The 27,746-nt window shown below is 39.6% G+C and overlaps 1 protein-coding gene across 3 annotated transcripts in view; it reads right to left on the bottom strand.

Annotated features, from left to right (window-relative positions):
• The window catches only part of ntsr1 (neurotensin receptor 1 (high affinity)), a 132,216-nt gene that overhangs the window by 67,305 nt on the left and 37,165 nt on the right, over positions 1 to 27,746 (bottom strand). Inside the window, exon 4 of one of the 3 annotated variants that reach the window (XM_072556441.1) lies at positions 7,273 to 9,119. The exons of 1 other annotated variant lie outside the window; for it this stretch is intronic. In XM_072556441.1, coding sequence (XP_072412542.1) covers positions 9,104 to 9,119 — 16 coding nt within the window. In that variant the 3' untranslated portion in view covers positions 7,273 to 9,103. Of the gene's footprint in view, positions 1 to 7,272; positions 9,120 to 17,303; positions 17,699 to 27,746 lie in introns of those variants that run through there. One more of the 3 variants, XM_072556439.1, reaches the window with a different exon arrangement.

Raw genomic sequence — 27,746 nt, 5'->3', positions numbered from 1 at the left:
TCAGTAAGGCATTTGATAAGGTAAGCTCATTCAGGAAGTTAAGAGATATGAGATACAGGGAAATTTGACTGTCTGGATACAGAATTGGCTGGCCAAAAGAACAGCGAGTGGTAGTGGATGGAAAGTATTCCATCTGGAAGTCGGTGACCAGTGGTGTCCCGCAGGGATCTATTCTTGAGTCTCTGCTCTTTGAAGTTTTCATAAATTACTTAGATGAAGCAGTGGAAGGATGGGTTAGTAAGTTTGCTGATGACACAAATGTCAATGGTATTGTAAATAGTGTTGAGGGCTGTTGCAGACTACAACAAGATACTGACAGGATGCAGAGCTGAGCTGAGAAGTGGCAGATGGAGTTGAACCTGGATAAATGCAAAGTGATTAATTTTGGAAGGTCAAATTTGAATGCTGAATACAGGGTTAAAGCTAAATACCTTGCAGTGTGGAGGGACAGCAGGATCTTGGGGCCCACATACATAGATCTCACAAAGCTACAACCCAAGTTTATAGGGCTGTTAAGAAGGTGTACGGTGTTTTGGTTTTCATTAACAGGGAGATTAAGTTTAAGAGCCACGAGATTTTGCTGCAGCTGTATAAAACCCTGGTTCGGCCACACTTGGAATATTGTGTCCAGCTCTGGTCGCCTCATTATAGGAAGAATATAGATGCTTTAGCGTGGGTGCAGAGGAGATTTACCAGGATGCTGCCTGGATTGGAGGGCTGGTCTAATGAAGAGAGTTTGACTAAGCTAGGGCCTTTCACACTGGAGAGAAGGGAGAGAGATGACTTGATAGAGGTGTATAAGGTAATAAGAGACATCGATAGAGTAGATAGCCAGACACCTTTCCCCAGGGCAGAAATGATTGTCACGAGGGAGAATAATTTTATGGTGATCGGAGGAAGGTGTAGGGGAAATGTCAGAGGTAGGTTCTTTATGCAGTGAGTGGTGGTTGTGTGGAATGCACTGCCAGTGGAGGTAGTAGAATCAGAGACATTAGGGATATTTAAGCAACTGCTAGACTAGCACATTGGCAGCAGTAAATTGAGGGTGTGTAGGTTGGGTTGATCATAGATTAAGATAAATACTCAGCACAACATCGTGGGCCAAACTGCCTGTACTGTGCTGTACTGTCCTATGTTCTATGTAATTTAGGAGTTCAAAAGTAGGACCAAATTTGACAGTGAACAAAGGATATTCCGTTTCAACAAGTTAGTATATCAATAACTAAGGGTCACCATTTCAAGATTGCCAGCAAGAGAGCTAGGAGTGAGAGCAGGAGAAACTTCGTTACTCAGAGAGTTGTTATATTTGGAATGAGTTGTCTGGGATTGTCGCAGAGGTGGATTCCATAGGAGGTTTCAGAAAAGAGCTGGGTTTCTATTTGAAACTGATGAAGTTAGAGGACTACAGAGATAGGGCTGAAGAATGGGACTAGCTGGGAGCTCTTTTGGAAGCCAGTACAAACATGATGGGTCAAATGGCCTCCTACTGTACTGTAAAACTCTTATGATTTCTGTTAAATTGACGACGTTTATAAAAGTTCTATGGCAAGATTTACTCTCAGCAGTGTTTTCATCCTTGCCAGTTGGATCCAAGATAAGAGCAATTTCTTTTTGCTATGGCTACATGCTGACTCGTAACTCAATTTAAAATGCTATGCTCATTTCATATTAGACCCCTTGCTTGCAGTCTGACATAGGATTTCTGATTTAAGACTCTGTAGTTTGAGGAGCGGTTACATGCATTATAGACAATCATTCATTCACAATTACACAGACGCAGCAAGGGGACAGTCAATGATGGTCAATAAATATCAGTCTTGCCAGGAACACTTAAACCCATTTTAAAAATATTTCTGTCAGACTGTGTTTTGCACAGCTTCAAGTGATTCTTGCAGATTATTTCATTGAGATAGTCGATACCTTGTGAAATCAATGTCATTAGCACTGTAGCAAATGAATTGTGAGGGTACACAATGTGAAAAACAGCAATGTGCTGCATTCTGGTAAGTTTAAATGTTCCAAAACTTATTTGATTAACTACAGAGAGAAGGTCAGTGTGTACAAGGGAGTAGAATGAGTGAGGAGGAAGGGTAGTTGAGCAGATAAAGGGCTAGGACAGATGCTGGAGTAGGAAGAGTAAGGAGGTATAGTGGGTGAGGGGCAAGAGGCATTAGAAAAAGTGATAGGGACAGTGGAAGGTAGGGATGGTGGCAGAGTGGTAGCTAGGTGGATCAATTGGGTGAACTGATAGGGTGGCAGATAGCTGAAGAGGTTGATAGCCTAAGGACAGTTGTGTGAAGTGGGTGGGAAGGGAGTAGTTGGGTCAGACTGGTGGGGAAATGTGAGGGGGTCATTGGGGAGTTAAGTGTTCAATGGATAAATTGGGAATGGGGACTAAGAAGATATCAGGATGTCAGTGTGAGTAATTTGGGGAATCACTTACAGTCATAGAGCCATAGAACCCGACAACATGGAGACAGGTCATTTGGCCCAAAATGGTCCAAGCGGCCATTTGTGTAGTTAATTAGGTGTGAGACTGAGTGAGGCAAATGCTAAGTCTTTCATCACAATGCTGACTCGTGCCTTGTAAATGGCAGGTAGGAGACAGGACATGTGTTACCCACTGCAGAATTTAGCCTCAGAATGTAGCTATATCTTCGTGTATATGTATACGGCTGAGCTAGTTCTGTTTCTGGTAAGCATCAACAGCCTAGAAAGTTGATAGTTAGAGATTCATGAATGGCAATGCCAATGAACATCAAGAGGTGATACTTAGATTCTCTCTTATTTGAGATGGGCGTTACCTGCCACTTGTGTAATGGGAATTTAACTTGCCATTTAACTGCTCAAGCCTGGATGTCGTCCATGTTTTGCTGCGTATAGACATAGACCTCATCAGTCTCAGAGATGTTGCGAATGATACTGATCATTGTGAAATATTGGAGACTATCCTCACTTCATATGGTGGACAGAAGGTTATTGATGAAGTAGCTGAAGTTGGTTGGCCCCAGGACACTATGGTGCAGAACACCTGCAGTGATGTTTTGGAACTGAGATGATTGACCTCAGCAACATCCTCCTTTGTGCTAGGTATGAATATAACAAGTTTCTCCCAGTTCTCATTGACTATAATTTTATTATAGTTCCTCAGTGCCACACTCAGATGTGATACAATGGTGATATTAAGAGCATGTCTCCTAACAGTATACTGGCATACTGACTGCTAGATAGAACACAACATCCTCTTGCACTGTTCATCAAATCAGGATTGAATCTCTGGCTTGGTGGTAATGGTAGAGTGAGGCATATATTATGCTGTGAGGTTACAGACAGTAGTTGAATACAATTCTGCAGTTGCTGATGCCTCATGAATGCTCACTTTTGAGTTGGAAGATTGAAATCTGTCACATTTAGCACAATGTAGTGCCACATAACAAACTTTCAATCTCAACCCAAAATTGAGTACAATAACTCATTGGAATTGCTGTTCAAATAAATGGTTAAAACAAAACATTTTGCATTTAAGATTTGAATTTTTGGGATGATCTAACGTAATCTGACAACAGTATCATCAGGATCTGAACAATTTGATATTGGATCAAAACCTTTGGTTAGGTTACAATTAGCAATGCTAATGGCCTCGAATTTACAGTTAGAAAAGAGGTGAAGTGTTCACCTTTGACTCTGACAAAAGCTTCCCACAAAGATTTAGTGTTCACTGTGGCATGGATTTCTCCTTGAATTTAGTGCCAAGCCTAGGGGCTCTCCAGACATTAATAAGAATACTACATCAGACAGTATATGATGCCAATTCCATTGAGGCATTATTGTAGACCATAAACCAGGATGAAAAATGTAAGAATCCTTCACTTTCAATTTCAATTTTTCAGAGTGAAATAAATTACTTATAGTCATAGAGATGTACAGCATGGAAACAAACCCTTTGGTCCAATGCCGACCAGATATCCCAACCCAATCTAGTCCAACCTGCCAGCACCTGGCCCATATCCCTCCAAACCCTTCCTATTCATATACCCATCCAAATGTCTCTTAAATGTTGCGGTTGTACCAGCCTCCACCACTTTCTCTGGCAGCTCATTCCATACACGTACCAGCCTCAACGTGAAAAAGCTGCCCTTAGGTCTCTTTTGTATCTTTCCCCTCTCACCCTAAACCTATGCCCTCTAGTTCTGGACTCCCCCACCCCAGGGAAAGACTTTGTCTATTTACTCAATCCATGCCCCTTATAATTTTGTAAACCTCTATAAGGTCGCCCCTCAGCCTCCGACACTCCAGGGAAAACAGTCCCATCCTGTTCAGCCTCTCCCTACAGCTCAAATCCTCCAACCTTGGCAACAATCTAGTAAATCTTTTCTGAACCCTTTCAAGTTTCACAACATCTTTCCGATAGGAAGGAGAACAGAATTGCATGCAATATTCCAACAGTGACCTAACCAATGTCCTGTAAAGCTGCAACATGACCTCCCAACTCCTGTACTCAATACTCTGACCAATAAAAGAAAGCATACCAAACGCCTTCTTCACTACCCTATTTATCTGCGATTCCACTTTCAAAGATCTATGAACCTGCACTCCAAAGTCTCTTTGTTCAGCAACACTCCCTAGGACCTTACCACTAAGTGTATAAGTCCTGCTAAGATTTGCTTTCCCAAAATTCAGCACCGCGCATTTATCTGAATTAAACTCCATCTGCCACTAAGATAGAAGCTTAAATAACATAAACAAACTTTATTTAACAAAATACAAAGAGCTGCAGATGCTGTAAATCAGCAACAAAAACAGAAATTATTGTAAAAACTCACTTTGGATCCAGTGACCTTCTTTTGTTCTGAAAAAGGGTCGCTGGACTGAAACATTAACTCTGCTTTCTCTCTACAGATGCTGCCAGATCTGCAAAAATTTTCCAGCAACTTCTGTTTTAGTTTGTTAAAAAAAACTGGCCCAGAACTTCTGAATGGATTTGGAACAATTCTGACCAATGCCAATCAGAGGAAAAGTGCTCTTTGACCTGCCGGTGCTTTTTGCAAGCAGTATTACAATGCTGACCACTCGAGCAAAGCAAGCTGGGTAGGCCTCATTATGAAGGCACATTGTCCCAACATGATACTGGAGGAGCTGAGATGTCTCTTAAAAGCAGCAACAGATAGCATAGAGTCATAGAGACGTACAGCACGAAAACAGACCTTTTGATCTAATGTGTCAATGCCAATCAGATATACTAAATTAATCTAGTCCCATTTTCCAACACTTGGCTCATATACCCCGAGACTCTTTCTATTCATATATCCATCCAAATGCCTTTTAAATGTTGTAACTGTACCAACAAATGCCTTTTAAATGTTGTAACTGTACCAGACTCCACCACTTCCTCTGGCAGCTCATTCCATAAATGCACTACCCTCTGCATGAGAAAGTTGCCCTATAGGTCCCTATAAAATCTTTCCCATCTCACTTAAAACCTGTGCCCTCTAGTTTTGGACTCCCTTTTCCTGGGGAAAAGACCTTGCCTATTCACCCTATCCATGTCTCATGATTTTATAAACCTCTAGAAGGTCACCCCTCAGCCTTTGATGCTCAGGCAAAATAGCCCCAGCCTACTCAGCCTCTCCCTATAGTTCAAACTGTCCAACGCTGGCAACATTCTTGTAAATCTTTTCTGAAAGCTTTCAAGTTTCACAACATCTTTCCTATAGCAGGGTGACCATAGCTGAATGCAACATTCCAAAAGTGGCTGAACAAATTTCCTGTACTGCTGCAACGTGTCCTCCCAACTCCTCTACAACTGTAAATCTAGCAGCTTTCAATTTTTAAATAGTTATTTTTATTATACTTTCCTAGTTTCTTTTAGATGTTTTGTATTGCTATTCATATTGATTCACTGCTAATGTAATATTTCAAAAGTTTCTTCTTGATATTCAAGAACTCTGTTGCTGATAATTCCAATCATAGTTAGCTTGTCTTATTTACCAGTTATAATTCCTAGTGAATGGATGTGAGTGAGTGAGGTATGTGGATAAAGTGTTGTGGGGGTTAGGTATATGGGTAAGGGGTTAGGGTGACATCTGGTAGTGTGGTTGTGGGTAGGTGGTGGCCTGGAAACTGAAGCAGAGTGCATCGAATTGGAAAGACTTTGGGGCGATGGTGTCAGACAGAAAATTTTATAGTTAGCCAGGTGCTGGAACAGATTTCAATCCCTCTAGTGTTTCCTTGGTAACTAAATCGGGTAAGTGAGTTGAAACTTTCAAGTGTCTCACTCTAATGCAGAGCTGGTGATGTCTTCAAAGCGTTCCAGACACCAGGTAATTGACATTGAACAATTTGTACACAGTCAGGTGTGCAAGAACATCTGCATAGTGTTAATTGACATCTCCTGCCTACGCTGCTGCAACTATCTTTCTATTCGAAGATCTGAGTCATTACTCTGAAAATGTGATAACTTGTATCGCAGCAGTGAATTTGACATGCCACAAATAGAAATGTAAAATTAGTTTTCAGAGCTACTGTGCCTAATTGTCAATTTATATGAACTAGTACATTATTAAAAATCTAATTGCACCTTATTCAACACATATGAATGACAGCATAAAAAAAGTGAGTTACCATCAGTTTGGAGCTTTTCATTGATTGGGAAGATTTGAAATTCTGAAAGGTTTAGAATCATGGATTGAACATTTTGTATCTCTACATATAACTACATATATGTGAATGCCAGAAGTTGCTACTCCAGTAGTTTAAGGAGAATAATGATTGTGAATATTGATAACTTCACCATTACTATCTCAAAGTGCAGTCCAATTTTATGCAGAAGCTGAATGTGTGACTTTTTAAACTAAAGTGCATAATTCTGATGTCAATTTGCCTCAACTGAATAGTCCAAGTTAGCTAAGATTAAATTTCCTACATGGTGTGATACTACATGTGTTTCTACATGGTATAATTAGCGAGTTACTTCAGGTAAGCATGCTTATAATAATTTGTTCAGGTTGCTTTATATAGGTTCTACCTGATATCAAAGTTATTTCAGTTGGGACTCTACAGATATTCTTTTTCTTATACATTTTAGTACAGATAAAATCTAAGCCCCCAATCTCATCAAAATGTCTTGTAAAATAATTGGTCAATAACAGAATAACAGTTTATATTGTAAGTTGCCTGTTCATCAATGCTTTGAGTCTCACTCCAGCATCAAAATGAATTGAGACAGTGAAGTAATGATCAAATTGATCAGTTTATTGCATAAGAAATGTGCAGTTAACAGTATTCTTTAAATCGGTACACTCTCTAATTATTCTCATAATTTCTCTTCAATAATAAAATCTTCACTTCTCAGAAGTAGGAGAGGAGCAGCTATACATTTTGAAAACCAGTGTTGTATTTCAGTTCCCAAAGGATTAATAGACATATCCAGACAAACATAGTTCTTGAGAAGATATATGCACCTATAAGCAGCAATTATACTGGCTGTGCATAATTTGAACCCTTTAATCCCCAAGTTTCACAGCAATTGACAGAAACAAAACTCCCAGGGATTTCTGGCTTCTCAGCTGAACCAAATGAATTTCCAAATTTGAAACTTTACATCTCTCTTCAAAACTTACTGCAAGCTTAAAACTCATATTACTGGTAGCCAGTATTACAAGTAAAGCAATGTATAAGTCAGAATTTTGTACAGTTATTTCTTGGGAACTGATTTGAATATCTTGTGAATTTAAAAGGTCAAATGAATCAGTAAATACAGACAGTAGAAATTCACATATTGAAGCCATAAAAAAACATTAGCAGTGAGTATAACATTACATTTGAACAATACTTACCACTATATGGCAAACCAAACTTAGATTTGTCAGATAAACATCAATCTGAAAACATCAATAGACTGAACAACATCTGTATTCCTACACATTCATGGTACTGACAATTGTCAAATATGATTTTCTTAAAAGATATAGTCACATCTTAAATGCAATCTAGAGCACAGACAGTCCAAGAAGAATCCTAACCTAACACACACACAGTTTAGAGAAGCCTTTACATTAGAAAGCCAACTTTCGGCTTTGGTTAATCACAACCTGAAAGTTTCTTTGTAAACACAGGAAATGTATACACAATTCCAAACACAAATATCTTGCTCACAAAAAGCTTTTTGAATGCTCCCAGAAAAGGAGACTTATGGAGAAGATTTACTGCATAAGCAAATACTTACCAGAAGATTTAAATGGTTCACTCCATTGCAGCAAAATTACTGTAATAACTTTACGCCAATGCAATGTAATGAGATAATTTCTATGGCAGTGTTACTCTTTTCAGAAAATGTCTCAGGAATGTCATTTCTTTATTTGCAAAATGTATTAATTAACATGTACTTTTATGATTTATATTACCTCCTTCCAAAAGGAGAGACAATGTTATTTAATATACAGCCCCACTCTCAGGTTATTAATTGCTTGGTACAATAGATAGTGGGCATACACACTGTTCTTTGCATGTTATAATCTACCCAGTATTGCAGGATCAAGCTTACATTCAAACACATAATATTACATCTTTTTTGACTTTATTTGAATATAAGAGAGTAAAATAAAATAAATTCAGCAAATCCACATTTGAACAGAGTTACGGTATAGAAAGCAAGTTATCAAATGTCAAACATTGCCTTTTACAACGGGCTCACGTGTTAGTGGTTGACCTAATGTCCCCAGTGGCCAGCAGCAATCACAGCGAATGAATTGAAATGAATTACTGTCATGTTATTAATAAGCTACATAACTACAATTACTTAAAATGTTCTTCCTGGGAACTTCAGATTGTTAACTCAATCTGATTCATATGAGTGTGTGTGTGCATGCACATATGTGTAAATACACTTGTACTTATGTGTGTGATTGCACATACACAGAGCAATGAGATTGCAGATTTTCGGGCTGAATTTGCTCATTTTTTGAGTGCTGGTTTGATGATATCTCTATGTTTCCATCATGGTTTGAATCACTTATTTTCGTCCTTTTTGCATCAACACAAAATGATGTCAGTAAGATCCAGGGAAATACAGTGGTTAAATAAAAATGGAAAATGCTGTAAATACTCAAGTCAGGCAGCATCTGTGGAGAGAAAAACATAGATAACGTTTCAGGTCTGTGACCTTTCATCAGAAAGGAGGAAAAATAGAAATGTAATAAGTTTTAAAGAAGGAAAACATTGGGAAGTTGGGGGTTGGTTGGTCCAAAGGGAAAGGTTGGACAAAAGGGAGTGTTTGTTATAGGGTGCAAATTTGTAGAAATTCAACAACAAACGGCTTCATGGTGCAAAAGCCAAAGTGAATGGTAATGAGAAAGAAATACAGGGCTTGAGTTTACAATCTTCTTGGGCTGGGTTGGCAGATGTTTGGGGGAGACATGTGGAACTCACTTAAAATTGTTCCCATGCTGGATACTCATTTCCCAGTGCCTAGCTTCCGATCTCTTTCCTTGCCACATTGTAGCAATGACAGCAGACCAGTATGCCTGAGAGTTAACAGAGTCCCTTATGTAGCCAATTAGTAGTCAGTTAAGGATTTCTCCCACTACACCGGGATTTATTCACAGTTAATAGCCAATGAGAGGATATGCCTCCTTTACCCCCTGCAGCCATTAGAGACCCCTTCTTGGTCTTTCCTCACCTCCTATTTAGCCTGTCACACCTCTTTTGAAGTCTTGCATGCCTCAATCCCTATTCTTCCCTTAGATCCTGGGTTCCATTGCAGAACACTTTAAATGGGATGGACTGTCATCCCAGCGATGCCCACTGCTCCTTGTAGTGCTTCTGGGACTAGAGAAATAGTGACTATTGGAGGTGTCAGAGATGTGATTTCCTGGCTATATGGAGGCAGAGGTCAGTGTCAAGTCAATTAACTGCCCAGCAACCATTAAATAGAGTCATATAGCACAGAAACAGACCGTTTGGTCCAATCAATCTGTGCTAAACATAATCCCAAATGGAAGTAGTCCCACGTGCCTGCTCCTGGCCCATATCCCTCCAAACCTTTCATATTCATATTCTTATCCAAATGTCTTTTAAACATTGTAATTGTACCCAAATCGACCACTTCCACAGGAAGTTCATTCCACATTTGCACCAACCTCTGTCTAAAACAATTATCCATTTTTAAAAAATCTCTCTACTCTCACCTTAAAAGTGTGCCCCCTAGTCTTGAAATCACCCATCCTAGGGAAAAGAAACCTACCATTAACTCAATCTGTACTCCATAGAAGTTTTTAAACTTCTATGATAAGGTCGCATCTCAACCTCCTACGCTCCAGTGAAAAAAGTCCCAGCCTATCTAGCCTTTCTTTATAACTCAAACCTTCCATACCCAGCAACATCCTGGTAAATCTTCTCTGAACTCGCTCCAGCTTATATTTCTCTTCTTGGTGCTGTGGGTAACCCATACCTCTCCCTTCCTCTATTAAAACTCAGGCCCAAAGAACGATGAGTTATGAATGCTTTTGCGGATCTTCTATCTGGTCATAATAAGTGAATGAAGAAAAAAAGTCAGTAAGAAAATAAAATACAGAAAAAAATGGAGGGAAACCTGTATTTGAATCCAGAGGCTTTAACATTAATAAGTAAAAGGGGAGGTGTTGCTCTTTATAATGCATTGTATTTCATTGCAATACTGCAGCAGCCGAGGAATGCCAGAGTGGGAGTAAGGTTGAGAAGCAAAATGACAAACAACTGGAATCACTGAACTATGCTTGCAGACTGAACAGAAGTGCTTTGAAAAGCAGTCACCCCATCTCCATTTGGGTCCCCCCTACATGGAGGAGGCCACACTGTGAGCAGTAAACACAGCATTGTAAACTGATAAAAGCATAACTCATTCATTTTCTTACTGCAGCATCCACAGTGTTTTGCTTTCGTGGTTGGAGCATTCATTTGTTGAGTTTGGTGGCATGAGTTTGTTTGCAATTAATGCTCACTGAGCTTGATTTGTTCAACCTGGCTGTGGACTTAGGGTAAAATAAATAAGCTGTAAAAAGAGATGGAAGCCAGAGCTGACGCATGGAATGGACATTTTAAAGCACTTTAAATAAAACCTGTTACATATGCAAAATCATCTCAGCATTGATCCAAGATATGACATACAGCAACTTTTGAGGTACATTTGTTATTCTTCAGACACATCCTATCTTATTATTTATTTCAAAATTTGAGATCGCATGGTAAAGTTTATTTAGAGTGACAAACATAGCAACAAAATAGATAATAATAAAAAGGAAACAGAAAACTAAAACAAAATGGTAGCAGACTGCGACTACTTTGACTCGTTTCCTTCATAATAAGAGTCATCAAGAATTATTTTGTTAATTTTTATTAATTAGGTCAAAGGCTGATTATGAATTGAAATTGTATGTCAAACAGTTGGAGGGAAATAGAAATGAAAGATAGCTGTGAACTTTAAGTTAGAGTTGGAGTAACATTTTGTGGGGATAGTTTGAATCTTCCCAGTCTCCAAAAGGAAAGACGCTACCTGACAGGTCCAGAAGCTGTCTGTCCCTCAGACATAATGCACAACAGGGCTGGGCTAAATTGATGGAGAATGGGACTTTTGCCCCTCAGTGGGAGGAACATTACTGCACTGGGTTTGCAAAGTAATCTGTCTTCTTGGGTTGAGTATGGTGCCATCATATAGCCTTAATATTACTTCTGAGGGCTTCATTTTTGGATCAACACGTTGAGCCAATTCTCACAAGTCTGCAAAGGCCATGATGCTGGACAACACATTGGTGTCTATCTGACCTGATGTTGTTGACCTGATGTTGTTCTTCTGCAGTCATCATTACAACAGACTAAATCATATGTCACCAATCAACCAGACTGGATGAACAATTGGTTGGGTTAGGTGGTTTAAGGTGATTTGTCAGTATTTGCCAATTTTTTTCTCCGTTGGCCATCTGTATTTGCTTTTGACCATGTAAATATACGAGGAGAAAGTGAGGACTGCAGATGCTGGAGATCAGAGCTGAAAATGTGTTGCTGGAAAAGCGCAGCAGGTCAGGCAGCATCCAAGGAGCAGGAGAATCGACATTTCAGGCATTAGCCCTTCTTCAGGAATGAGGAAAGTGTGTCCAGCAGGCTAAGATAAAAGGTAGGGAGGAAGGACTTGGGGGAGGGGCGTTGGACAATAGACAATAGACAATAGACAATAGATGCAGGAGTAGGCCATTCAGCCCTTCGAGCCTGCACCGCCATTCAATATGATCATGGCTGATCATTCCCAATCAGTATCCTGTTCCAGCCTTATCTCCATAACCCTTGACTCCACTATCTTTAAGAGCTCTATCCAATTCTTTCTTAAATGAATCCAGAGACTGGGCCTCCACTGCCCTCTGGGGCAGAGCATTCCACACAGCCACCACTCTCTGGGTGAAGTAGTTTCTCCTCATCTCTGTCCTAAATGGTCTACCCCGTATTTTTAAGTTGTGTCCTCTGGTTCGGCACTCCCCCATCAGTGGAAATATGTTTCCTCCTGCCAGAGTGTCCAATCCTTTCATAATCCTATACGTTTCAATCAGATCCCCTCTCAGTCTTCTAAACTCAAGGGTATACAAGCCCAGTCGCTTCAGTCTTTTCGTGTAAGGCAATCCTGCCATTCCAGGAATTGACCTCGTGAACCTACGCTGCACTCCCTCAATAGCCAGAATGTCTTTCCTCAAATTTGGAGACCAGAACTGTACACAGTACTCCAGGTGTGGTCTCACCAGGGCCCTGTACAGCTGCAGAAGCACCTCTTTGCTTCTATACTCAATTCCTCTTGTTATGAAGGCCAGCATGCTATTAGCCTTCTTCACGACCTGCTGTACCTGCATGCTTGCCTTCATTGACTGGTGGACAAGAACACCCAGATCTCTCTGAACAGCCCCTTTACCTAATTTGATACCATTGAGGTAGTAATCTGCCTTCCTGTTCTTGCCACAAAAGTGGATAACCAGACATTTATCCACATTAAACTGCATCTGCCCACTCACCTAACTTGTCCAGGTCACCCTGTAATCTCCTAACATCCTCATCACATTTCACCCTATCACCCAGCTTTGTATCATCAGCAAATTTGCTAATGTTATTGCTGATACCATCTTCTATATCATTTACATATATTGTAAAAAGCTGCGGTCCCAGCACGGATCCCTGCGGTACCCCACTGGTCACTGCCTGCCATTCTGAAATGGAGCCGTTAATCACTACCCTTTGTTTCCTATTAGCCAACCAATTCTCTATCCAATCTAGTACTTTGCCCCCAATACCGTGCGCCAGGAGGTCAAGGTGAGGGTGATAGGCCGGAGTGGGGTGGGGGCGGAGAGGTCAGGAAGAAGATTGCAGGTTAGGAAGGCGGTGCTGAGTTCGAGGGATTTGACTGAGACAAGGTGGGGGGAGGGGAAATGAGGAAACTGGAGAAATCTGAGTTCATCCCTTGTGGTTGGAGGGTTCCTAGGCGGAAGATGAGGCATCTGGGACATTTGGGACACCCGGACCAACCAACCCAACCACCCCGTAGCTCAACACTTCAACTCCCCCTCCCACTCCACCAAGGACATGCAGGTCCTTGGACTCCTCCATCGCCAGACCATAGCAACACAACGATTGGAGGAAGAGCGCCTCATCTTCCGCCTAGGAACCCTCCAACCACAAGGGATGAACTCAGATTTCTCCAGTTTCCTCATTTCCCCTCCCCTACCTTGTCTCAGTCACATCCCTCGAACTCAGCACCGCCTTCCTAACCTGCAATCTTCTTCCTGACCTCTCCGCCCCCACCCCACTCCGGCCTATCACCCTCACCTTGACCTCCTTCCACCTATCGCATTTCCAACGTCCCTTCCCCAAGTCCCTCCTCCCTACCTTTTATCTTAGCCTGCTGGACACACTTTCCTCACTCCTGAAGAAGGGCTTATGCCCGAAACGTCGATTCCCCTGCTCCTTGGATGCTGCCTGACCTGCTGTGCCTTTCCAGCAACACATTTTCAACCATGTAAATATACACTTGTTTGTAAAATGGTTCAACTTCTTCCAGTGAGAACACTATCTTCCTCGTGCTAGTCATGCCCTTTTCTCCTTTGCATAATATCTCCCATGGTATTTCCATGCTGTTCTTTGTCCATGAATGTTCTGCCCTTTGGGCCTAGAGTATCTATCAGCATAATGCAAAGAGTAGTCTGTTGTGCCATGAATTTCCTCCAGCTGCTCATTTACAACCTCAGTACTTCTGCACATGTCAATTACTTTCCTGAAAAAGATATTCCCCACTCTCAGTAGACATGGACTTACTGCAGGTTCTCTTATGCCCAATGCAATCCTGTCTTTAATTCATCCCAGATCAGGATGACTCTCTTCCAACTCACAGAGTGAGTCTAGGTGGCTGTACAGATTGATGCAGCTACAGGAAGCTCTGATTCAATCACCTGATGAAGGAGCGTCGCTCCGAAAGCTAGTGTGCTTCCAATTAAACCTGTTGGACTATAACCTGGTGTTGTGTGATTTTTAACTGGAAGCTCTGTTATACTTGGGGCAAATGGTGGTCACAGAAAGGTTTGGATGGGGCATTGGTGTGGCTGTATATTCCTTTCACTGTTTTTGCCTGGATTCTGTTTTGTGTTAATGAGATCAACTATCTCTTTCAAACTTGGGGCTTAAGTTGAACATGTATTGTTCATAAATTACTGCCACTTGGGACTCTAAGTGTACCTTCAAGACTTTTGAGTCTGTTTCTTTATGCTTTTCAGAGTGACTGAGGATGGATACACTTTGGAACCGTATCTTCCCAACAGTGATAAGAGAGTAGCAATGTGTAAAAGTTACTCTGCCTTGTTAAACAGATCTATTGCTATTTCACAATTTTGCCATTGTGCATGCAAAGGCTGCCAATTTTGCTTCATATTACTTTTCATTTCAACTGGAATTTAGAGGGGTAATGCAGCAGCCTTTCTCCTTCCCCTGATTACATGTTTCAGCTGTAACCTGTTTCCTTGTTCTTTTGAGAAATTTATTTCAGATGCTTTCATGACTCTGAACATTCTTGTCAGCTGTTCTTTTTACACTTGTTCAGCACTCAATTTCAGTTTCACTTCTGACACCATGTTTGGTGTTCAGAACAAAGCAATCTGATCGGAATGATGGCTTTAATAAAGTGTCTCTAAAATAGCTGCCTGCAGGGTGTGTGCCTCATGGTTGAGGTCACATGAATTTGGCAGACCAGGAAGCGCTTATGTACATGATTATACTTCAATCCTCACAGTTTGGCAGCCAATCTCATGGACCTAACTTCCTGGGAAGGTAAGCTCTACTTGCGTGACTTTACCAAGTTACTCCATTTGGAATGAGGAGGGAGTTGACTTTTAAAGAAGGCCCAGGGATTAAAACCCTTTTTAAAATGAAAAAAAAATCCCTGAATAGGTTAATTTTGAACTGAAAACAAAATTCTGAGTTAACGTTAGGATGCAATTGACTTATGTGGAAGAATGGTCCATTGGATCAAATGTTTTGAAGAAGTCCACCCTTATGCTAATTCTTAGAATGAAATCTCATCAATTATAAATTTTGGTACAACTTATTTACATTACTGATGTTTAAATATTCTTACAGAAACAAAATTGCAATAAGTTATCTTTTAAAATATAAAGTCTGATTTCAAAGGAATATATTTTATCATTACTCATAAATTATATTATTAAATTATAATAAAATTATATGAAGATAGACTTATGGGTAGACGCTAAAATGTACATCAAAGAGTATACTATTTACTCTTGGTAATTCATAAATGTAACTTTTGCAAAGCAATTTTCCTTCAGGATACAACTTTATATTTCAAGTTGCTTTCAGCCATAAATGCTATAATGCAACCATAATATAAAAGACGGATTGCTATTCAAAAGTTACTCTTCAAATAGCTGCTTAGCAACTTCCAAAATGTAAAATGGTTGGTATTAGAGTTGCGTTGTGATGGCCTGCTTTGAAATGACACTCAAATTAAAACATGTTTTGGGTGGTGTGGTGGCTCAGTGGTTAGTAGTACTGCCTCATAGCACCAGGGTCCCAGGTTTGATTCCAGCCTTGGGTGACTATCTGTGTGGAGTATGCACATTCTCCCATGTCTGCATGGGTTTCCTCCCACTAATCCAAAGATGTGCAGGTCAGGGTAAATTGGCCATGCTAAATTGCCCACAGTGCTAGGTGCATCAGTCAGAAGGAAATGGGTCTGGGTGGGTTACTCTTTGGAGGATTGGTGTGGACTTGTTGGGCTGAAGGACCTGTTTACACACTGTAGGGAATCTAATCTAAAAAAAATGCATTACATTTTTGCAAAACAAAAAAAATTGTGATTTAGAATTGTAAATATATGCACTTGTTTTCTTTTTACATGACAATACCTATTTTGACATTAATCTTTTCAACAGCATAGGAGGAATGAATAACTTATTTCAATGGCAGTTGTGAGAGCTTTCAGTTCTTAGGTAAGAGATATCAAGCTGGAATAATGTGCTATATTAGAGTACACTTTCATGTTTATAGAGTATTTTTTAAAATTACTTCTTTAGGTTTAATAGCTTTGTGGTGTCTGAACAAAGGTTATGTTTTAATGTATTAAGCATAGATCTGAATAAGCAAAATCATGTATGATAAATGTGAATGTCAGGGTTGGCAAAAGCTAATCTGTAACATTCAATCATTGAAGTACTATTATTACAGAGTCCCCTACATGCATATCACTGAATGTAAAAACAGCTGAATTAGGTTTTAAATAGTATCCTTCAGTATTTTCAGAATGGCAACTTGGTGCAGTTTGATTAATGCATTTGAATATGGATTTATCAGAAAAAAATATATAATCAGTCACTGTCTGTGAGCAATCAGACTTTAAATAACTCAAAATGAAATTGAGGAATTTCAATTTCAATTGCTGGCTCATAATTGTGTACAGTGGTCAGCTTCTTAGCAGATTTTAAAAAAATAATCAGAAACTTAGTATCACTGCGTGCAAAAAGTAATTTTTAGTGTCTAATGCCTGTTGTAAAGCACGACGAGTGGGAATTACGAATGATGATTAATTCATACTGGGGTGAGGGGCAGATTGGTTGGGGTGCATCTATCATGTTATTTTATAAACCTACAAAAACATAACAGAAACTCAATTTGAAACTGGTTTGTACAAGTATAATTTGTACTTGAAATCCTGTGCTCTTTTGCCTGATGCACTTAGGCTGAAAACAAAAACACAAGGAAATCTAACGGAAACACCAGGCCACCACCTGATAATCTTTGCAAAGCTCTTTTATGAACTTATTTTTAAAAAGTTTCAGAGAGCCACTATCATGATTGCCCTCCAAATTCCTGATCGTAATCATTAATCTTTTTACTTCCTCCCCATTCTATTTCAGCAATTTGCATTAGAACCTGCTAATACATAGTTTCCCTGGTGGCATTACTGGCCAACGTATGATTGCTGGAAATGCTGTTTGATTTTCTGCTAAGTGCAGGTGTCTTTGCCTTTTGTCGCCTGTGAAGACAGAAGGAGCTAAGCGTTGAGAGGAAATCCTGCCTGAAGTTTGCAGAGACCAGGTTGTACAGGATAGGGTTGACAGTGGAGCTGACGTAGAAGAGGACATTTGTCACCATGTAGAAGTAATGATAGAAATCGTAGAGAAAGCTAGAAGAAGTAATAATAGAGGTTAGGATTGTAAAATGCAGCAGAATCAATCACAAACATACATTAAGAAATAAATGTGCTAGAAATACTCAGCGGGGTGGTCTAATCAAGAATATGCCATCCAACATTTTGTAGATACAAGAGTCATTAATATAAAGGCAAGTTGCTGGAGAATTTCTCAAATGTATTCCACAGAATCCATCCAAAATTGTTGTAATTGGGAAGATGTTAACTGCAAACCATCAAACTGCATTAACATAAGATTCTCTTATTAAGGTTGGAAAGAGATTTTAAAAAAAATTAGATCTGGTAGCCCCTTCTACAAGGTTAACTCCTGGGTAAAGCAATCACCACAAAGAACAGGAAATTTTTGTCAAATTTCTTCATGGTCTTTAACAGATGCAAAGTATCATTGGATTCTAATCTATCATAAATTAATCAAGTAGTATTACATCAGTCATAGTTTCCAATTGAACATTTAATAATCTCTGCTTACTTTCAACATCAAGATTTCCTTCATTTATCCAAATGAGCCTCCCAAGAGTTTGAATTTCAGCTACTATTCCATCAGCCCTTTTCCATTTTTCTTGTCCATCTCTAGTTGTCCTTGAATGAGAGTCTGGCTTGATTATTTAAAGGGCAATTACTGGAGTCGCATGTAGGTCAGTTCAGGTAAAAATGACTGACTTCTTCCTTAAAGCATATTAGTGAACCAGATGGGGTCTTGTCAGCATTACTGAAACTAGCTTTTTTATACTCTGGATTTATTAATTGAACTCAACCAGTGCCATGATGGATGTTGAACCCACTTACCCTGGGCATTGGCTTGACCCTTTGAATTATTAGTCGGGTGACATTACTGTTACAGGACTATCACCCCTTATTAGCTGATATTGTCAGTAATTGATGGTCCTTCTCTCCTTCAAATCTGCTGTAGTTGTCCATCATCAAAAAAATATCAAACTTGACCCTACTATCCTTGTAAATGACCAAACCACACCAAAACACCATTCAGCCTCTGAATTATTTGATCCTGTTGTTGCTTCCAAAATCCATTCCAAAAATTTGATACTTGAATCCCTTCAAGAATCAATCTTTCCGTACCTGCCGCAGTAACAAAACAATTTTTATCATGGACATCGTGTGTGACTTTGGCACTGGTAAACTATTTCTCCTTGTTCTTCTCAGCTTATTGTAACATCTCTCGTGGTTGACCACACCCTCCTCCTCCCATAATCCCCCTCCAATCAGCAGTTGAAGGGACTCTACTTGCAATGTATCATTTTTACTTATCCAGTTCCAGCCAACAAATCACCTCCAATGGCTTCTCTTTCTGCTCTTGCACCTTATTTCTGGTATTCTGTCAGGATCTTCAGGATAATCCTGTGATCCAATCTTCTCTTTATCATTATTATACTGTCTATCAGTGGTAATATAAGACCATAAGAAATTGGAACTGCAGGAGGCTGTTCAGTCCCTTGAGCCTGTTTCACCATGCAATAGGATCATGGCTGATCCAAAATTCCTCACATCCTGACCTTTCCCCAAAACTCCTGAATTCCCCACTGATAGTGAATCTATCTATCCTAGCATTGAAAACACAGGAGGCCTTTGCTCCCACTGCTCCCTGTAGCAAGGAGTTCCAAAAATGCACAATCATCTGAGAGAAGATGACTATGGTCTCTGGTCCTAGATTCTCCCATGAGGGGAAGTATCCTCTCAGCATTTACCCTATCAAGAATCCTGTATGTTTTAATGAAATCAGCTCTCATTCTTCTAAACTCCAGTGATTGGCATCACAACCTGTTTAGCCTTTGATCAAAAGGCAAAGCATCTATACTGGGGATCATCTCAGTAAACCTGATCAGAACTACCTTCAATGCAATGATATCTTTCCTTAAATAAGGGGATCAAAACTTCTCTCAGTTCTCCAGATGTGGTCTCACCAACACCTTGTACAGCTGCAGTAAGCATTCCCTGCTCCTATGCTCTGAACCCCTTGAAATATGGGTGAATATTCCATCAGCCTTCCTGATACCTGCTGCACCTATGTTCTAGCTTTCTATATTTCTTGCACAAATAGTTATGAACTCTGTGAACTATTCATATCCTACTCAAAACCTACCTTTCCACCAATCTCTATGTTGTTTGCAAATTTGGCTGCAGTACATTTTCTTTCTTGCTCCATGCCATTAATGTATATTGTAAACTGTTGCAGTCCTAGCATTGATCCTTGTGGAACCAACTGACCAACCTGGTAAACGACCCCTTATTCCAACTCACTGTTTTCTGCCCATCACCTAATACTACTCCAACACTATGGGTTTTTAATCTAATGACAAACTTTAGTGAGGTACCCTGTTGAATGCCTCCTGGAAGTCCAATTCCAACACACCTACTGAGTTCTCCTCTACCTATTCTGGTTGACACTTCCTCAAAACCTCTAATAAATTCATCAGGTATGATTTCCCATTAACAAAGTCATGCTTGATTAATTGTTGATTTTCCAAATATGCTGCTATTACTTAGTTAATAATTGAATCCATTACTTTTCCAATAATAGATGTTAGATTAATTGGCTTATAGTTACCCGCTTTTTGCATCCCTCACTTTTGAAACGGAAGTGTCACATTGGCAGTCTTCCAATCCTTTAGCAATTCTCCAGATTCCAAGGATTTTTGAAGACTTATAACCATGCATACATAACCTCTGTAACTATTGCTTTTAGGATCCTAGGATGCAAGCAAATCAGGGCCAGAGTTATTAACTGCTTTTAACCCCATCAGTTTGTCTAATACTACTTCTCTAGTGTTGGTGATGGTGAACAACATCATCTCTCTCTCCCTGTCAACTGTCGAAGGCTAAACCAGAAAATTCAACTTTGGTGTCATATTTGATGATGAGATGAGCTTCCTACCACCCATGTGTGTCAGCACAAGGACTATTTCTATCTCCATAACATCACCCTGCATTGTTCCTGCTTTATTCAGTCACTGCTGAAACCCACATCCATTCCTTTGTTACCTGACTATTTCAATCCATTTATGGTTGGTGTCTCACATTCTACCTTTACTTAGTTTGAAGTCCTAACTTCACCCATTAATGTATTGCATGCTGATCCACATTGTCCCCTGGTTTTAAACAATGCCTTGATTTTAAAATTATCATGCTTATCTTCAACTCTCTTCATGCCTTGTCCCTCTGTAGCTCTGTAAGTGTCTTGAGCTCCATAACTCTCTGAAATATGTGCTCCTGTCTAATTCTAACATTTTGAGCATCCTGATTTCAAACACTTCATATAGGTGCCTGTACCTTCAGCTACCAAGGCCTAATGAACTTCAATTCCCTTCATAAAGCTCATCATCTCTTTTATTGGTGGCTCAGTAGTTAGCCTTGCTACCTCACAGTCCCAGGGACCCAAGTTTGATTCCAATCTCAGCTGGCTGACTGTGTGGAATTTGTACATTCTCCCTGTGTTTACATGGGTTCCCTCTGAGTGCTCTGGTTTCATCCTACAGTCCAAAGATGTGCAGGCTAGGTGGATTAACCATGGGAAATGCAGGGTTACAGGGATAGGGTGGAGCTGGGTGGGATTCTTTTTGAAGGATTGGTGTGTACCCAATAGAGCAAATGACTTGCTGAAACACTGTAGGGATTCAATGATTGCTGTCTTTTTCCCTTTAAGACACTCCGTAGAACCTGTCTCTTTAACCAAGGTTTTAGTCATCTGACCCAACATCCCTTTTTTATGGCTTGGTGTCAAATTTTATTTGAAAACAGTGTTGTAAAGCAAATTGACAATTTGAAACTATATTATAGGTACTATGTAAATACAACTTGTTGATAACTCAGAAGAAGTTCATCAGAAAAATTCAAAGAGCTGTCATAAAAGGAAAAATGACAATTTAGATCATTTTCTATTTGTTGGTTAATTTTCCATCTGTGTGAATGGATATTGCTTGGATAAGCATAGCTCAGAGGTCAGCATTGGATCCACCTTTGGTTTTTCTGTATATATGCATACTTTTAAAATCTCAATGATTGCAAAGATATAAAAAGGTAAGAAAAAACACTGAGAACTGCAAAAGACTTCAGGCAAACGGACTGATATGGACAGGGATGGCAAATGCAACTTAATGTCAATGAACGTGTGGGAAATACATATTGCACAAGAGAACATATTTAAGGGAAAAGTACTGAACAATATGAACGAACAGCAAGTCCTAGTGGCTTAAATGCTGTAACAGTGGGAATGGGCATGTTGTGGTATTGTGGTGACAGTGCTGAGGTGATGGTGATGGTGATGGTGATGGTGATCCTAACAATTTGGGGATATGAGTTTGTTATGAAGGTGTGGGTGTACTGTACCTTTAAGAGAGTTAAAAGTTCACAGAACTACCTGAAAGCACCTAGCATTCTGAACAAGATATAATTTAACCTTTTGGTCGATAAATAGTATCGTTATTATCTGAAAGATGGAATCCTAAGGCGGAAATGGAGACCACAGCAGGTTAGTACAGAGGAGAAATGGGCCAAAGTGCACCAGACTGTGTTGCTGATAGCATACAGACAGGAGGTGTTACGGGTAGCACATGAACTACCTGTAGGAGGTCACCAAGGGGTACGAAAGACAAAAATATTTTTATTGGCCTGAAATGCGCAAGGATGTGGTTAACTTTTGCCGTACATGTCATATGTGCCAAATGGTAGGTAAGCCACAGGCAGTAATGAAACCAGCACCTTTGTTGTCAATTCCCACATTTGGAGAAGTTTTCATGTGGATTATAATTGATTATGTAGATCCCCTCCCAAGAACCAAACATGGGAACCAGTACTTGTTAACCACAATGAATGTGTCTATCAAATTTCTGGAGGCAATTCCATTACGGAGTATCAAGGTGAAAAGGGTAGTAGAGGAGTTAGTAGCTTTCTTCACACAGTATGAGCTACCCAGAGAGATTCAGTTGAACCCAGGTTCAAATTTTATTGCTCGGCTGTCTAAGGAGGTTATGGATAGCTTAAGTATACAGCATTTTAAATCCTGTATGTATCATCCTGAATCCCAGGGAGTGTTAGAAAGGTAGCATCGACCTTGAAGACCATGTTGAGAGCATACTGCCAGGATTACCCGAATGATTGGGATAAAGGTATCCTATTCGTATTTTTGCCATTAGAGATGCCCCAAATGAATCTACTCAGTTTACTCCCATTGAGTTAATACTCAGGCATGAAGTGAGAGGCCCTTTTAAATTAATTAAAGAGAACTTGACAGGACCAAAGTCAGAGATCTCACACTTAGATTACATTTCAGAGGTGAGGAAGAGATTAAATCGAGTAGGTGAGTTAGCTACATAAAGAGGGCACAATATAGAATGAACCAGGTGGCAGATAAAACCTCTGAGACTCTGAAGTTTTTGTGATGGGATGATGTGTTAGTACTGTTACTAGTGATAGGAGATTCCTTCAAAGCCAGGTTTAGTGGTCCCTATCAAATGGAGAAAAAATTGAGTCTGGTGAACTTTCTAGTAAAGATGCCAGATAGAAAAAAAAAGGTATTAGGAATGTCATGTGAACATGTTGAAAATGTATTATACTAGAGAGAAAGAATTGGAGAAACAGATGTTCATTACTGCTCCGTCGAGTAAGGAATCAGATCCAGATGATGTGGATTTTGAGGTGCCTCAAAATAGATTTTAAAAATGAAGAAGTCCTTGAGGAGTGGGATAGGTTAGTATGCTATCTGTCTCAGGAGCATAGAACGCAGTTGAAAGGTTTATTACTCTAGTATAAGGACATATGTAAGAATCAGATGGGGAGGATTAACGCTATTGTACATGAAGTAGATGTAGAGAATATGACTCCAATAAAACAACACCCCTCTCGGCTTAATCCCTTCAAAGCCAGACAGGTCCAAATGGAGATGGAGGCCATGCTCAATGAGGACATCATCGAACCAAGCCAGAGAAAGTGGAGTTCGCCGATCGTCTTAGTTCCCAAAACAGACAGGACTCAACGATTCTGCGTAGATTATTGGAAGGTCAATGCAGCTACAAAATCGGACTCATATCCAATTCCTAAATTGGAGGACTGTATCGAGAAAGTCAGACAAGCCAGTTATATCACCAAGTTGGACTTAATGCATGGTTACTGGCAGGTACCTTTATCAGAGACGGCAAACCAAATTTCTGTGTTTGTACCCCAAATTGGCTATGTCAGTTTAAAGTGATGACCTTTGGAATGAAGAACGCACCTGCCACATTTCAAAGACTCATGAACAGAGTTGCGGCTGAGTTAACAAACTGCTCAGTTCCTTTGGACAATGTAGTGATCTTTAGTAAGTCCTGGAAAGATCAGTTGGCAGAGCTCTTTAAATGACCACGAGAAGCAAAATGGGTGATAAACCTAAGTAAAACTGAATTCATGAAAGCAAAGGTGACATCCTTGGAACATAACATCGATCATGGAGGGTTGACCCCATGGAACGCAAAGACGAAATCCATCGAGGAATTTCCACGACCAACCTTGAAAAAAGAGGTGCTTTGATTCTTAGGATTCAGTGGATTCTATCAGAAGTTTGTTTCAAACTTCAGCAGTATAATGGCACCGTTAAACGATTTGCTGAAGAACACAAAAATCTGGTTGACAGAACTATTCCAGGAGGTATTCCAACATTTGAAATTGATATTAGCCACCAAACCAGTTTTAAGCTACTCTAAACTTTTCAAAACCTATTAAAGTTGTCATCGATGCTAGTGACATAGGAGTTGGAGCTGTACTCCTACAGGAAGATGGGGAGGGGATTGAACTGCCAGTTGGGTACTTTTCAAAGAAGATCAACATCCACCAGAAGAAATACACCACAATTGAAAATGAGCTATTGAGTTTGGTACTAGCCTTACAACATTTTAATGGGTATGCCACAAACAATACATCTGAGACAGTGGTGTACACAGATCACAATCTGCTTACATTCTTAGAAATCTTTAAAGACAAGAATGTGAGACTATTTCATTGGAGTCTTATATTACAGCTTTTAATTTAAAAATCATACTTGTTGCGGGTCAGAAAAATGTAATTGCAGATGCGTTATTGCGGATTTAACTGATAAAGTTTAGATGAGATTTGTCTTTATTTAATGTTATACACAGTTATATGGGAAGAAGTTAAGGTGAACTTAGATTAAAGTTATCAGTATGTTAGGGTAATGTGTTTAAAGAATAGAAAAAAAATGAAGCCATCTTTTCATTATGATGGTTCATTTTTTCTTAAAGAGATGTGTTATGAAGATGTGGGTGTACTGTACCTTTAAGAGAGTTAAAAGCTCACAAAATTACCTAACAGCACCAAGTGTTCTGAACAAGATTCACTGTAACCTTTGTGTCAAGCAGCTAGATTAGCTGGGCTGCCTGGAAATGACAAAACAAATTTGAATTCGACCAATCAGTTTAAATTATGCCCCCCCCCAAAAAAACTCCAATCAAGTTTGAATTTAGTGTATTGACAATATTAAAAGCCAATGACACAGTCTGATGCTTTGGGGGTATAATACTGGGAAAACTTGAACAGTTGGGAGAGAATTGCCAAAAGACCAGCAGATGTAAGCTGCTAGTCAGAACTCTCTGAGAGGTATCTGTCTAGAGGAGTTTGCACAGAGAAACACATCAACACCGACCTGGAGAACAAATCTACAGGTAAAGAAAGAAGATTTGACTACTGACTGATTTTGAAATTTGAATTTTTGGTAAATCTTAATTGGGGGTTTTATCAGACTAGTATTATAGAAGGGAAAGTAAAAGATAGGTTAGAAGAAGGAGTTGTAAATAGTTGTTAGTTAACTATCCTCTGTTAAACTTTAAGAAATAAAGTTAATTTTTACTTTAAATAGTTCTTGGCTCTCGAATTTTCACAGATTACTGCATGGGATAAATCTTTTCGGTGTTGCTGGTTTAAAATAAGCAGGAGGGTTAATCTGAGTCATAACAAGTTCAAATCCCACCATGACAGATGGTAAATTCAATAAAAACTTGACATTTCGAAATTTATTGTTACTTGTATTTTTGAAAATACAATAAAATGCGTATAAGTTACCACAAAAACGGCTCAATTTAATTACATAAATTATATATTAAGAAATGAGATAAAGACAAACATAATTTTTTGTTCATTCCACGGCCTCTTGCTTTCGTGAACCAGCCACTGCCGAAGACGAGGGCCTGCCCGACCACCAAGGATAGCGGGGCTGAGGCAACTGCTGAGGACAGAGGCCTTTCCAACTTCTGAGGATGGGGTCCTTTCTAACTGATGAGGACAGGGTCCTCTCAAAACTGCCAAGAACTGGGGCTCTGTCAAAATTGTCAAGAACTGGGGGGCTTGTCAAAACTACCAAGGACTGGAGTCTGTCAAAACTATTTAGGACCAAGGTCTGTCTAAAATACCTATTAAAACTGCCAAGGACCAAGCAACCTGTCAAAACTGCCAAGTACTAGGCCGATTGAAACTGCCAAGGATCAGGGGCTGTCCAATCAAAACACCTCAGCCGCAGAAAAAAGAAAACGTGAATTTGATAGGAAAGTTGAAATAAAGAAATGATAATAAGACATAATAAAAAAAGAATATGGTAATCAGCTGTAAGGGAGTGGATGGGGCCAGGAGCCCGAACACTACCTAACCTACTATTTCCTCCAGCTTGCTCTATCATAGTGGTTGTATAACCACTATTGTTAAAATCTCACCTGGTTCACTAATACTTTCAAGGAAGAAAATCTGTCAACCTCAACCAGTCTGGCCTACATAAGATACCAAACCCACAGCAATATGGTTGACTGTTAGCTGCACTCTGGAAAATTAGGCATGGGCAATAAATACTGGTTTAGTCAGTGACATTTGCATCCAATAAACATCTTAAAAAAAAAAGAGTGCTCTTATACAATTTCCAAGATGAAGAAGGAATGATGAAATTTTATCCAAAACATATAAGCGAGGTCACATTGCTGCTGCAAGTGTTAAGTGTCCCATTGTAAAAACAAACAATGATGATGTAGAGACCTTCAATCTGGATTTATCATTAGTATGCAAGGAATTAGACAATATGGTTTTAAGAATAGCACAGAACTACTTTCATTGGATAAAGCTAAGCAGAGACTTAAAGGCTGTTTGAGTTATGCAGGGCATTGTTAGAATGTATATTAAAAGTCCATTTTTCCTGATTGTGAGTAAACAACAATGGTTCATCAATTTAAAATGATGAATAACAAATGAAAGAAACCCTTCTCAAAACCTAATGGAAGATCAGAAATATTTTGAAAATTATAATTCCCATCAATGTTACAGATTGCCTTGAAAAGTATCTTTGCCAGGCACCACAATTGTACATGATTGGATGCAAGGAAAGCCCAATCAACTTTTCTAAAGCGTAAAAGGATCATTTATGTTTTTTAAATTATTTCTGCATTTCCTTGTAGCCACAATACATCTGTTTTCACTATCATCCAGAATTTCTGACATGCAGATAAATGGTTGAAGAAGCAGGAGTCAACTCCCTCAGGGCTGGGGTGGGGGTGCAGTTGTTGGGTCTTGGGGATGCAGACTGGGTGTTTGGTCCAATGGTAGGGGAGGGAAGGTTAGATTAAATCCTGAGGGAGTATTGTATCAAATAGCAGGGTGCTTCAGGTCCCAGGAATCAGAAGAAATGTTCAGACTGGTGGAAGGGCAAGCAGGGGTGGGTCAGTGAAAGGAAGCTGGGTAGTGGGGAGGGAAGGGTACAGGCCATGATGATTTTGATCCGTCAGTTTCTGGAAAGGATGTCTAGTCTAGGCCTGGGAGTTGTAATGGCACAGGAAACATTAGGTAGGGTATGTGAGGTAAGTATGTAATCAGTTGAATTGTTGTCGGTGTAATATATTTGGATTTCCATAAGGCATTTGATAAAGTTCCTCATAAAAATTATTGCATAATATTGGAGTTTACAGGATTGGGCATAGTGCATTAACATAGATTGAGGATTGGTTGACAAACAGAAGACAGAGTTGGGATTAATGAATCTTTTACA

Source organism: Chiloscyllium punctatum, chromosome 37, assembly GCF_047496795.1.
Source record: "Chiloscyllium punctatum isolate Juve2018m chromosome 37, sChiPun1.3, whole genome shotgun sequence".
NCBI classification, from domain to species: Eukaryota; Metazoa; Chordata; class Chondrichthyes; order Orectolobiformes; family Hemiscylliidae; genus Chiloscyllium; species Chiloscyllium punctatum.
Note: the sequence above shows the minus strand (reverse complement) of the source record. Positions and strands in the feature narration are given on the sequence as shown.